Genomic DNA, 14,284 nt, shown 5'->3' with positions numbered 1-14,284 from the left:
CACATTTGGCTGAATTCCATTGGTCCATGGAACTTGGGGTTTACTGGTTTTCTTTCATAGCTTTTACTCTCTTTCTCTCTCTCTTCCTTTGTGTGTGAGTGTATGAGTGTATGTGTTCGCTCGATCGAAACGAGAAGCGTTCGCCAGTGCAATCTGCTATCTCGGCTTAAAGGGGACAGCTTGTCCTCTTTTCTAACCCGACCTACATCAATACTATACATTCGTTTTATCCTTCTAAGTAATTACATGCAATATCTAACAACCGTTTGCTTGCGTTATCAATGAAAGGGATAAAAAATTAGTTGATTCTATGAGTAAATTTTGTTCAAAGAAAAAAAAAGAAAAGAAAAAATTATTTGTACGATTCAGAAAAAAAAGAAGTAAAATTATATAAATAATACAAATTATTTGTACGTACTATATGATACGAAAGAAAACTGATTTTTACATATACGATAATATAATCTCTAATAAGAATTCGTCCGTTTCTATGGAGTCTTTCTCTATGCGGTCATCTCGTTCTCAAGGAGAAAGAATAAAGCAGGTATCAAGAGAGTGAAATCGGAATGGCCAAGATCCTCCTCCTCCTCCTCCTCCTCCTCCTCCTCCTCCTCCTCCTCCTCCTTCTCCTCCTTGTGATCCTAGACGATCGAGATGCCAACCACAAGAGGACGAACGTTCCCTTTTTGCTGTGCTTGTCCCTTCACGGTTAGTCTCTCGTACTCGCGTTTTCTTGGAAGAGGTTGCTTCTCGTACGTCGAGAGAGAGAGAGAGAGAGAGAGAGAGAGAGAGAGAGAATTTAAAGAAAATAGATGATAAAGAGAAACAAAACTCTGCTCCATATTTATCGGAGCGAATGGAACGGCCTGAACGGTTTGACAAAAAAGAAATTAGACTCTTATTAATTAATTTCAAATGATCCGAGGAATGCCGTTCTAGAAACAACGAATGAATGTGAAACATTTAAGCTGACAGCAAATCTGATCTTTCAAAGTTTCATAAAGTATTCTGAATTTAATTAGAAAATGAGATACACACATATATATATATATATAGAAAAAAGAAAATGTTTCCAATTATCTTTGCGAACGAATCGAATAGAATTGATTTCGAGAAATGAAAGTGTATATATATATACGAGATTAAATTTTCGATTTCTAATATGTTTAATTTTCCTTTGAAACGATCTAATCGAGATCGTCACTCGGGATGAAAATTAAAAGAGGAAGAGAGAACCAGAGAGAGAGAGAGAGAGAGGGAGAGAGAGAAATAAAACGAACGAAAAAAATGAAATTAATTTTATCAATGAGAAACGTATACGAACTTGTGTGAAATTTTAACAGAAATTTCGAGTCTTCCATTATTTAAGATGAAATACTCGGACGAATAAAATCAGTCGAAGAGAAAAGCGAAGGAAGAAAAGAACAAAAAAGGGTAAAGTAAAAAAATATCCTCTACGATCATTTCTACGAGGAAAAAAGAAAAAAGAAAGAAGAAACTATTAATCGCGCCATTGATCGCGCTATGAAAAAAAAGGATAAATGTAAGAAACATCGAACGAATAGATTTCGAAAATACTTACATACAATTATCGTCTAATCGATGTAAAGCAAGATCGTCACACGCGGGATGAAAGTTAAGAGAGGTAGGTGACGGGGACTGAGACGAGTGCGGGGCAAGGGTGGAGGCGGGTGCGGGTGCGGGTGCGGGGGCGTTGGCGGGGTATATAGGGAGGGTGGGGGATAGAGAGTGAGAGAGCAAGAGCAAGAGTAACAGAGAGAGAGAGAGAGAGAGAGAGATCAAGACTAGTTTGGATCCCGAAGGTCTTCTAGTTCGGTTCGTAATCGAGGTAGCTACAGAGTCGAGCGCCATACTTCGAAGCGGACTAATGGTGCGTCTAAGGCACCCAAGGGGAACAAAATGAATTTTGAAGGGAGAGAAAGAGGCTCGAAAGGCAACTACAGGAAGAAGGAGGAAGAGGAGGAGGATGAAAACGACGACGAAAGAGACGACTACGAAGACTACGAAGACGAGGAGGAGTTTGAGTTGGAGTTGTTGTGGAGTCTCAGGGCCTGAGCAAGCCTTACGACCGCTTCTTGCTAGAAACGCATGAATAATGCAACAATTGGCTGGAGCGACGACGATCCTTTGTTTTCGCAGGCCCTTCGTTACTGCCCGCCAAATTGCTCGCTAAGACTATACACACCACGTCGGCTAGTCACCACCGACCAATTTTGCACCGTAAACTATCACTAACACGTACATATACGCGTATACGTACACGTACTCATATGCATCCATCTACCTACACGTACGCGTTATATTTCGTTTTCTTTTTTTCTCTCTTGCCCTTTTTTTCCCCTTGTTCCACACTGTTCTCTTTTTTTAACTTTCAAATAATTAACAATTATATGGGGCTTTAGTCTAATCGTTTTGCGCAACACCTGCATCTCTCGGAGAGATAGATGCAACGTATACACACGTACACGTACATACACGTATCTATCTATGTATTTATATGTACATGACAGAAGAATGGATTGTTCGTTTCCAGGAAACAACCTGATGCACTTGACAAGGTAGGAAAGAATTTCTTTGAAGAACGCATGAATCAAAGCAACTCTTTGTCAGGTATACATTTACTGTCGTTCACCTGTTCTACAAGTTATAACTATTATAAAGGATTGCTCCCTTTCAAAAGGTAGACATGGTACGAAAAAATTATAGAAAGTTACGATGGAATTTTACGGTTTTGAAAAACTCGTTAAATAATTGAATTTATGACTTATTTCGTTTCAAACCTTTGTCTCTCGGTGGAGTCTTCTTTTTTTTTTAGAGAAAAGGGAAAAAAACGAATAAGAAAAAGAAGAAGGAAAAAAGAAGAGGAGAAGTAAAAATCGGTAAAACTTGATAAAAGATAGAGATAACGATAGAGATAAAGAGAAAGTGAAAAAGAGAAGCAGGTAGGACCTTGAGGAAACCTAGATTTCAAGTCAAATTATCTTAATGAAGTGTCACTAATGTTCATCCTTTTAAAAATTCCTTTCTAAAGAAACGGGATCATCCTTCGTTCATCATTCAGGTAGTTCTACGTACGATAGAGCAAATAATAGACTTTCTTCTCCTTCTTCTTTTTCTTTCTTGTTTTTCTTTCCTTTCTCCCGATAAAACATTCATTCGAAAAATTGTATCGTATCAGAGATCTCTCAATGGAATCGCATGGAATTAATGGGGGATAAAAAAAGGAAAGAAAACAGAAAGAGGGAGAAAAAAGAAAGAAAAAAGATAAACGACGAATAATAATATCGAATAAAAGCATAGTTACGATATATTTCCTTCGTCCATTAATTTGAAACAACATTTTTGAAGTCTCCCCCTACGATTGACACACGTTAATACGATACACCGTACGAACGAACGAACGAACGAACGAACGAAGGATTTATACTATACTAGAGTAAATTCGTAATAAGCATGAATTAATATTTATACTTTCGTCGAATTTAATCGTCCGTTTCCGATATTACAAAATCTACGTGGCAATCTACTGTAAAATGTTAAATGTCCAAGTGAAACGAATTGTAACATTACTTCGGGCTATTTAAATATTCATAAATCTTTGAATAAATTCGAACTCACGCCACAAGAAAAATTACATGTTTTCATTGTAACTCGCAACTAAAACCCTGGATAATAAATAATACGTATGTATTCTTGTTGTACTTGACGCTTGTTCGTTTCAAATAACTCGAACTTTAGACTCGATAAAAGAGAGATAGAGAAAACGAGAGAGAGAGAGACAAATAGACATAGACAAATATACAGAGTTTATGTGTAGGCGAATAGGCATAGCACTTTATTGAATTAGCAATACCACAGACACACGATTACAAATTTGTCTCTTATCTCTGAGCAAGAACTTGGTAAAAGTTATTCTAATTTTCATACCGGTCAAATTCTAAGAAAATTAATTATTTTTATTTATGAAAGTTGTTCGCTCACTTTCCAAACCATTTCGAAATAGATTTCTCTCTTTCTCTCTCTCTCCCTCTCTCTCTCCCTCTCTCTTCCTTTTTCCCTTAGACATTCATTAAAACAAAAATTCAATTTAATTCATTTACGAAGATAATTAAATAGAAAGAAAATAAATAAAGATAAACGAGTAAATTCATTATAAAAGTTGAAAAAAGATGGTGCAAGTTTCTGTATATCCGTCTTTGTCTCTCTCTCTCTTTCTCTTTCAACATACATTAATATAAACCTATGGACCAGTCACTCATACAAACGTATTGCGCTTACGGCCATTGCACCGCGAACGACTAAGAAGCTCTCACATACCTGAGAAGAGTTGCCCAGCCTCCTCCATCGCTTCACTTACCTTTTATACCTGAACAGACAGAGAGAGAGAGAGAGAGAGAGAGAGAGAGAGAATATCGTGTCATTAAATAATCCCTTGGCCGACGCTCATCAGGATCCTTACGAGGCGAAATAATATTCGGCCGAGCATCCTACAGACGGCTGTGCGATATTTTACGTAAGGATCCCTATGCATCCTCTCTGTCCTTTTCTAACTTTTTTTTAATGTCCATCTATCTCTTACTCCCTCTCTCTCTCTCTCACCCTTTTCATCTTTATTATTCTTTTTATCTCTATCTATCCTCTTGTCACGGCTCGTTTTCATCCGATCCTCGTTCACACGTGAATATAAACGATCGTCTTCTCTCTCTCTCTCTCTCTCTCTCTCTCTCTTATTTCCGTTTGTTTTTTTTCGCTCCATTATTGTTATTATTATTTTTGCTTTTTTGTTCGTCCTCTTCTTCTTCTTTTTATTTTTTATTTATTTATTTATGTTTTTTTATCGTTCTAAATTTCTTTCTCTTTTTGTATGTCCCTCTCTCTCTCTATATATATATATATGTCTTCCTCTCTCTATCTCTCTATCTCTACCAAAAATGATAACGATTTATCAATCGATAAAACGCAATTATGCAAATTCATTTAATTATACAGAACGAAATCTTTTAAAGCGAGAAGAAAAATGTTATTGCAACTAATATCCCGATAAAGACAGAATGTACATATATGTACATACATATATATATATATATATATATAATATATATACATATATATACGTGTAAGCTTGGCGATGATTTAAATTGAGATTACAAGTAGGCGGAAGTGAGCGTTCGATAGTTACGGTCGATATCTTCGATACGATACTTGACTACTATTGGGTTCCAGTTTTATGATATATATATATAGATATAGATATAGATATACGCACACACATACATATATATATATATAATGTATATATGTCTCTCGCATGTTTGTCTTACTAGAAACGTTTAACTTGTTATCGTTTATTGCAAGTACTCTACTATCGGTTCGATTAATTCATCGGTGTATGATTTCTTTTCCATCGATTTTTCCGTTGTTTTTTCATTTTCTTGTTTTTTATCATTCGCTTTTCTTTATTTCCTCCCATACGAATCTTGCGACATATTGCTAAGTGTATACTTAACGTAAAATATTCAGTCTGTAATTAAATTCCATCTTCGGTTTTTTAAATCGTGACTGTAAGATTATCGTTAGAAGAGGTATCGTTAGATACCTATCAAAGACATGTGCAACTTCGTGACAAGCTATGAGACGTTAAAATTGTTTCTCTTTCTCTCTTTCTCTCTTTTTTTCTTTCTGCTAGTTTGTTCTTTTTTCCTATATAAATTTTTCTTTATATAAATCTGCATAAACCAATAAAGGAAACAATAATAATTGTTACTTTATACGAGCTTGTTAGCTTAGATCAAATACAAATATATATATATTTCGATCAATCGATCGATCGATCTTCGAGAAAACATAAAAATATCGGAAGGAACTTATCACGAATTGATTACTTTATTTATACGAATTGATTACGCAATTAATTCCGATTATTTTTACTTATCTCGAAAATGAGAAAGATAGAGAGAGATATGGAAAATCTCAATTTTCTTTCTCTCTTTCATTCGACCTCCTTCTCTCTCTCTCTCTTTCTCTTTCTTACTCATTTAAGTAAAATTCCCTTTCGATCTACGATCGATCTACCATAGAAAGTAATTTCCTCGCGTGTAACACGCAACTATCGTAACAATACCTTGTGAATCTTTCCCCAATTAAGTGTCGGAAGTTCGATCAGGTGCAAAATACAAGAGCGCACGTGTGTTCACGTTCGTCAGTTTGGATGAAAGATATATATATATATATATAGAAAGAGAGAGAGAGACAAAAAGAAAGAGAGAGAGAGAAACTAACTTCCTAATATACTATACTATTTCTTTCTCTCTCTATCTCTTTCTCTATCTTTTTCTTTCATTCGTTCCTTTTCTTTTTTAACGAAGCGACACTCAAGAACAGATTATTCCAAGAAGAATAATTCTGTAATTTTAAAAAAGAATGAGGGGAAACAGAAAGAGAGAGAGAGAGAGAGAGAGAGAGAGAGAGAGAGAGAGATAGAAAGATCCTTTTCGCGACTAATTCCGCAGGTGTACAGTGGTCCCTTCTGCCGAGGAACGTCTGATCGTCAAAGAAACATGCACTAGGTGGAGGAAGGATAATGTAAGGATAGCAGCCAACGCAGACGGCTTAAGGTGTGTTCAAAAAAGAGAGAAAGAGGTATAGCGAAGTCGAAGAAGAAGAAAAATGCGTTTTAGAATCCTAAGGTCATAAGTAACTATTTTGTGTCGACGGTATTGAACTTAGAAAATAGAGATCTACGACGGATTTGTTCGGAAAATGTTTTTCTTAATCTTTTCTTTTTTTTTTTTTTTAATGAATTTTTTCACAACTGTTACTATAACTATTAATAATCAATTTTTTATTTTCTGATGAAAAATTGATAAGATCAATCGTCGATAAATAGAGGAAGAATATTTCGCGAAGAGAGAATAAATGAATTTCTTATGAAAATCGGAGTTTATATCTATCGTTCTATCTCTGGCCGTCTTAATCTCTAACACTAACAATAAAAGGAGAGGAAGGAGGCATCGCAAACTCGTTTGGCAGTTAGCGAGTCCTCCCGAGTATCAAGAAGGAACGATGCGATGTGTTGGTGGACAGGCTGATGGTTAAACGCGATGCTACTCTGAGTAGTAGAAGCAGAAGCAGAAGAAGAAGAAGAAGAAGAAAGAGAAGAAGAAGAAGAGGAAGATGAAAAAGCAGAAGAAAAAGGTGAAGAAGAAGGTGAAGAAGAAGGAAAGACGCTCCCGGCTAAAGTCTTTCGCTGTTTGATCTTTTGCTCCTGCCGCCTTATACACTGACCTATATTTGCTGGAACCGGGTCTGCTGGAGTAGACCCACTACCCCGAAGAGAGAACATACGACACCACACACTCGTACAACCAGACAGACAGCAGCACGCACACGCACGTACACACGTGTAGACACTGTTCCCTTTCATCGATCCGATCTCACTCAACCACGTAAGTTTTTATATGGATAATTTAATTCAATAAAAAATGAAAAATAAAACAGGAAAGAAAGGGAAAATTCCATTTTCTATTTACTCTCGATACACGATATATTCTGATATAATCACAATTTCAAAAAAATTTGCAATAATGATTGTCGAACGTATAAGACATTACTGCTCGAATATGTATTGAATTTTTCTTTTCTTTTTGTTTCTATTTCCTTTTTTCTTTTCTTTTCTTTATTTTTCCTCCTCTTTTTTCTTTCTCTTTTTTCTTCCTTTTTTTTTTTAATCTTTCATCTTTCCTTTTGAACATGCTTATTAAGGGTAATTATAAAAAAAAGCGCGTTTTAATAATATCGTTCCTCCGATTGGTTTCAATCTTAAAATGATTTCAACGAATAATAATCATACGTTATCACGAAATATAACTTCGAAGAAATATTTTCTCGTTCGTTGATACGTTTATATTCCATCATTAAACACGCCGTTACGTAGCTCTCTGGTAATTAGCAACACCGGTAAATGAGATTAAAATCACGAGAAAAGAAGAGACTCTCTTCTTGCCGAATATTCGCGTGATCTCTCTCTCTCTCTCTCTCTCTCTCTCTCTATCTCTCGCTATCTATATGTAGGTATAATTAAAGGAGGAGTTTAATTAACTTACGTACGATTCTCAAGCTTCTTCTTACGAAAAAAAAATAAGAAGAAGAAAAAGTATGGAAAGTAAAAAATAAAGAAAAAAGAAAGATAAAAAGGAAAAAGCTCGAAGATTTCCGTGCTAATTAATCGGTTTCTTTAGAAAGTCGATGCTGAGTCGCGTGGGTGTTACAAATAACTCTAAACAAGATGAACAAAATAAATAAATAAAAATGTAAATCTGACGTTTCATTTATTATTATTACGTATCAGAATCGAAAGTCATTAATAAAGTTCCAAAATAAATAAAATAATCGACAACCTTGGTAAATATATGTAAACATACACATACGTATATATATATGTGTGTGTGCGTATGTATATATTATATACACTTTTTCATATACGCGATCATATACATTTACTTAAATATCTTGCAACATGCTTTTAAGATAACTCCTACTTCGCTTGAAATGTACATGGATAAAAAAAAGAGAGAGAGAGAGAGAGAGAACATCATGCTTAATAACTTTTACACGCACGTTCAAGCTTTTACTTTGGATAGTTCGGATAATGGAAACGACTTCCATTATCGATAATTTTATCCTCCTCCGGAAGAGATAAGTACATAGATGGTGGTGACATAAACTGTGGATTTTAAAGAGAGGTCTACTGTTTCTCTTTTTTTTTCTATCTGTCTTTCTTTTTTTTTTGGTGTTTTTCTTCCTCTTTCTTTTTTCCTTTTTTCCTTTCATTATTCAAATAAATGAAAGCGAACCACAGCAAATATTAATGCAAATAATCATAGAAAAATGCACAACGCACACGCAATTACCGTCGTTATGTCGGTATGATTATTAAAAGTAAATAAAGGCTAAAAGTGTGTTTGGAACAATCAGTTCGAATTTTTTCTTTGATAAATTGCGATCCCGGTAATTGCAGCGATTGTGTGTATTGTAGAAAGAAGAAGGAAAATAACAAGAAGAAGAAGAAGGAGAAGAAGAAAAAAAGATTTAAATACGAGCCATTAAATCATGTCCATGGAGGAGATTGGAAACGATTTGTCGATAAAAACGATTTGGCGAACGTTTTATGGACACGTTATTAAAATCGTTCCATGTTAAATGATCGAAATAGGAAAATAGCCTGTGACGAGGACAATCAGATTATATCGTATAATCCTTCGTACCGAGAATAATGATTATGCGTGAAGAAAAAAGGAGAGAGAGAGAGAGAGAGAGAAAATAAAGGACAAGAATTGACAATAGTGTAGAAATATTTAATCGAGAACCTTGGACAGTGTCCTAGTTTCGAGAAACGCTGCATTACGTCCAGCCCCTATCGAATGAAAGAAAGAAAGAAAGAAAGAAAGAAAAAGATAGATATAGAAAGAAAGAGAGAGAGAAAAAGAGACAGAAGATAGAAGCTTTATGCGGTACACAGTATGAAAGAGAAGGATAGAAATAGAGAAAAGTATGTTCGTGTCGAACCAGAGCATATTCCATTTTCAGCTCGAACAAGCTCCATTTCTATCTATCTCTTTCTCTCTCATTAGCACTCCTGACCCTCCAGCAGACTAAGCGAACGATGGCAATGGCGACGACGACCACGACGACGAGAACGAGGACGACTATGACTATGACTGTGACTATGACTACGACGACGATGACTACGACGACGACGACGACGACGACGACGAGAAAGTAAAGGGTCGGTGAATGCAGCTGCAAATGAGAGGAGGTACCGCCAATCCCAATGTCGTTTGCACAAGGTAGCTCTCTATGAAAGATGCAAAGCGTTGAATGAAGACCACTATGTCGGTTACGTGGATATATCGAGGACGAACGAGAAAGATAAGGTGAGAGGAAGAGGAAGAGGGAGAGAGAGAGAGAGTGCTTTGATCAAAGATACCCATGATACTCCGTTTACTTTCCCTCCAACAGAGAGTTGTTCCTCTTTTGAAGTATCCATTTCTCTTTTCCTTTTCTTATAAAAAAAGAAAAAAGAAAGAAAGAAAGAAAGATGGAAGAAAGAAAAAACGAAAAGGATAGAACCTTACGTGCGATGAATATTAGAAATAACGGGTCAGAAGAGAGAAAAGGAAAAAAGATTAGAAGAAGAGGGGAAAAAAATTAAAACGAAGAAAAATTCGTCGGCGTATTATATAAAACTTGAGTAGCTCTAAGTATTACAATGACGATGTAACGTATTAAACTGTAGAAGTTGTTGCGAACCGAGTATCACGTAATATTGCGCAACGTTGTGGTTGGTCAATTGAATACAAGTAAGTACGTAGGATACAGGTACGTACGATAAATACGTACGTTATGTACTTGCTAACGTACGTACTTCGAAAAATATATACACGCGTATATATTTACTTATGCATTTATGGACGTAGGTAAAGTATATAAGTACTCACCGGTTTATTGGCTAAAGCCGAAGTAGAAGCAGCGATGCTTCGATCGGTAGGATGATGATCGTTCTCGTATTCGTCACGATGATGCCTAACGCCGGTAGCGTAAGTTTCTCTAACGTCTCTTACGTCCCTTACGTCCCTGAAGTCGCGGAAGTCGCGTAGGTCGCGAGGGTCTCGCAGGTCGCAGCGGCTCACGTGGTCCCGTTCACCGCGAGGCTGCCTCGACATCGCCGTGGGCTCCTCCTCCTCCGAGTCGAGCAGCAGCTGCTCGACTCCTCCAACACCTCCTCCTCCTCCACCTCCTCCTCGACCTCCACCTCCACCTCCACCGTCGTCGTCGCCGCCGCTGCCGCTGCCGTCACCGCCGCCGCCGCCACCTCCGACGCCTCCTCCCCCGCCGCCACCTCCTCCTCCACCTCCAACACCAGCTCCGCGTCGGGCGGGATGACGCCGGAGGTCATACCATCCTACCTCCTCCTCCCCCGCCCCTCCAGCGAGCTCGCCACGGGCCAACCGAGCCGTGCCTGGAGCCCTCACGACCGATCTGCCTCTGACAACCTCCTGCCCCCGCGACTCGACGGGGGCCTCCACCACATCACACTTATACCCTAAACCACCCCGACGACACTTTTCCTCTCCTCGACGACACTGCGATATCTAAACACTTTTTGTTCGTAAGGAGATGGAGAACGGGGCAGTAGGAGAGAGAGAGAGAGAAATAAATGATAGAGGATTGTTAGAGAAAAGAAACAAATCAAAAAAGGTGGACGCTACTAAATTCACCTCTCCTCCCTTCCTCGCTCCCTCCCTCTCTCTCTCTCTCTCTCTCTCTCTCTCTCTCTCTTGTTCTCGTTTTCTCTCTATCTCTAATTTTCTTCTTCCAGTTTTCCACCTTTTATCTTCTTTCTGTAAGCACAATATATACGTCGGAATTTGTTATTAGTTCGTCCCAATCGGTATATACACACACATACATATAAAATATATATGTATGTATATATAATTACGATTTAATTTGTAATTCGTATATCAAAGTAATCGTTAATATTATTACTTATCCGACGTTACACGCTCTACTGATACCACGACTAAGACGATCTCTATCGAACGCGTCTTACAAAGTTTACCTTTTTTCGAATCATTCCCTCTCTCCGATTCTATATCAATATCCTTCCATCTTTGTCGTCCAATGGCATTTAAGACTCGTTTGAATTTCTTCGAATCGCGAATATTATCAAAACCGTCTTTATTTATTTATTTATTTATTTACATCGTATCACGAACTTGGTCAATGTCGAGACGTCGACCTGTGACGGATTACGAATTCGTTTAACATTTAAAAAAATCATGCACGATATCGGTCCTAACTAAGTCATACGTACATGTCCGTATTTATCTAACTTAAGTAAGTAAGTAAGTAACTACATATGCGATATCTTGAATCGGCGCGTAAAAGAGAGACGACGTATAACGTTACATAAAGGTCAACGTATCTTCGATACGTTATATCACGTCGTTCGCCGACCTCGACCGTCGAGGTAGAATTCCGAAGCAGTACAACCGACTGGAAGGTGAAAAGCATATCCTTCGTGCTGACAGTGTTATGCGATCTCTCTCTCTCTCTCTCTCTCTCTCTCTCTCTCTCTCTCTCACTCTCTCACTCCCTCTCTCTCCCTCTATCTATCTATCTATCTCTCTTTTCTCTCTGATAGAAAGAAAGAGAACGGAAGTGTCCGATCTCTCTCTCTTTCTCTTTTTCTTGCCAAGGTCGAACCTCCGGAGGACTTTCGTAGCAAAAAGAAGAAGAAGTGGAAGAGTAAGAGAAAAAGAAAGATGGAAGGAGGATGAGGATGACGACGACGACGACGTTGATAACGATAAAATTGATAACGACCACGTTCGCTCGAAAAAAGCGAAATGAAATAAGGTCGATTTCGAGTGTTGCTTTTTTAATAGCTAACACGAATAGGAAACGGAAAGCTCGGCGCCCAAGGTATAGCAAGTTGAGGTTAGGTCACGCCGCAGATCCACGAATGTAGGGCTGTGGGTCGCGCCCGGTCGGGCTCAGCTGCGCTACGAGCTGAAGAAGGGTTACAAGCACCAATCGGATGTAACGCGCACGAACCGTTCGTCTACCTGCCTCGATTTTTTTCTCTTTCTATTTTTCTCTTCTTCTTCTTCTTCTTCTTCTCTCTTTTTTTTTCTTCTTTTTTTTTGCTTTCCCCCACCCCTCGCCTACATATATATATAATTTCTTCTATATTTCCGTACACTTTTTCTTCAATAAAAAAAGAAAAAAGAAGGATATGTTTTTTAACACCTTGTTATCGCGATCCGACGATAGCGAGCGTTTAGATTTAGTAGAGCGTGTTCGTCGAGGGTGCAAGCAAATTAATGGATAGTTAAAAAAGAGAAAGAGAAAAAAAAAGAAACGGAAACTTCTTCTTCTTCTTCTTTTCTTTTTTCTCTTTCTTCTCTTTTTTTCTTCGCGTTTAAATCTCATTTCCCAAACTTACTGTATATCTCTTATCCCACGTAGTTTTCCACTTGTCTTCACACGGTGAACTCGGCGAACCTGTCACAAACCCGCGCACGGACGTATGTAACGTACAGTCGGTCGGTCGGTCGGTCGGTCGGTCGGTCGGTCGGTCGGTCGATCGGTCTGTAGGTCGGTCGATTCACGAGGATTCTTGTTAGTTTTTTCTCGATTCTCTTTTCTCTCTGTTTTCTTTTCTTTCTTATTCCACGATTAGGCCAACCAGTTATAAACTCTCTTCTTGGGAGTTTTTAATATTTGACAACGCGCACGAGTCAATTTAGGAATCGGGTTAGCAAAAAATTTATGTGGTATGTCGTATAGATACTCTGCTTGTATGTGTGTATGTATCTCTCTCTCTCTCTCTCTCTCTCTCTCTCTCTCTCTCTTTCTCCCTCTCTCTCTCTCTCTCTCTCTCTCTCTGTCTTTCTCTCTCTCTCTCTCTCTCTCTCTCTCTGTCTGTCTGTCTGTCTGTCTCCTTCTTTCGTTCTCCCTTTCTTATTAGAAAATAACAACAACAACAACAACAATAACAACAACAACAACAATAACCAAGAAAAAAAAGAGGGTGTATCTTCTGTCTGACGTAGGAAAACGTCGAAAGGACGTCGAAACGACGAGGTCGACGATAGCAGGGGCCGTGCTCGCGTCGACGAGGTGCTGGTAGACCGCGGCGAGCGCTACCTCGGCCCCCAGACGTCGGCCGCCCTCGTCTCAGCTCGGTTCTTCTCGTCTCCGGCGCCGTGACGTCACGCGGGGACGCGAAAACCCCGGCGGTGTCTCGTCTATCGATCGCATGCGCTCGCGCACGCGAGCGCCGTTGCGGCGCATTAGCGTGCGCACCGTACCGCACCTCATTCTCTCTTTCTCGCTCACTCACTCTCTTTCTCTTTCTTTCTCTCTTCCTCTCTCTCTTTTTTTCTCTTTCTCTATCTATCTCTATCTCATTTGCTCGCTGGCTCGCTCGCTCTTTCATTCTTTATTTATCTCTCTTACACCTACGTGTAGACAAGCACGACACGTGGCTGCGCTTCCCACTTTCATCTTCGTCTTTTTCCTTTTATATATTATAATATTCGCTTTTCTTCTTCTTCTTCTTCTTCTTCTTCTTCTTCTTCTTCTTCTTCTTCGTCTTCGTCTTCGTCTTCTTCTTCGTCTTCTTCTTTTCCGAAGAGACAGAGCGCTTCGTCGCTCATTCGCCATTTTTTATTTTGCGCAAATTTTTTTTTCTTTA

The 14,284-nt window shown here is 38.5% G+C and overlaps 1 protein-coding gene across 7 annotated transcripts in view; it reads right to left on the bottom strand.

Moving 5' to 3' along the window:
* Positions 1-13,732, bottom strand: part of LOC127071098 (voltage-dependent L-type calcium channel subunit beta-2) — a 79,111-nt gene extending 65,379 nt beyond the window's left edge. For 3 of the 7 annotated variants that reach the window (XM_051009983.1, XM_051009984.1, XM_051009989.1), the window contains exons 1-2: positions 13,031-13,730; positions 10,518-11,420 (exon numbers count right to left, since the gene is read on the bottom strand). In XM_051009983.1, the coding sequence (XP_050865940.1) occupies positions 10,518-10,742 (225 nt within the window). In that variant the 5' untranslated portion in view covers positions 10,743-11,420; positions 13,031-13,730. Of the gene's footprint in view, positions 1-10,517; positions 11,421-13,030 lie in introns of all 7 variants that reach the window. The other 4 variants (XM_051009987.1, XM_051009988.1, XR_007784829.1 and 1 more) reach the window with 3 other exon arrangements.
* Positions 13,733-14,284: the final 552 nt, after the last annotated feature.

Source organism: Vespula vulgaris, chromosome 20, assembly GCF_905475345.1.
Source record: "Vespula vulgaris chromosome 20, iyVesVulg1.1, whole genome shotgun sequence".
NCBI classification, from domain to species: Eukaryota; Metazoa; Arthropoda; class Insecta; order Hymenoptera; family Vespidae; genus Vespula; species Vespula vulgaris.
This window is presented reverse-complemented; position numbering and strand designations above follow the sequence as displayed.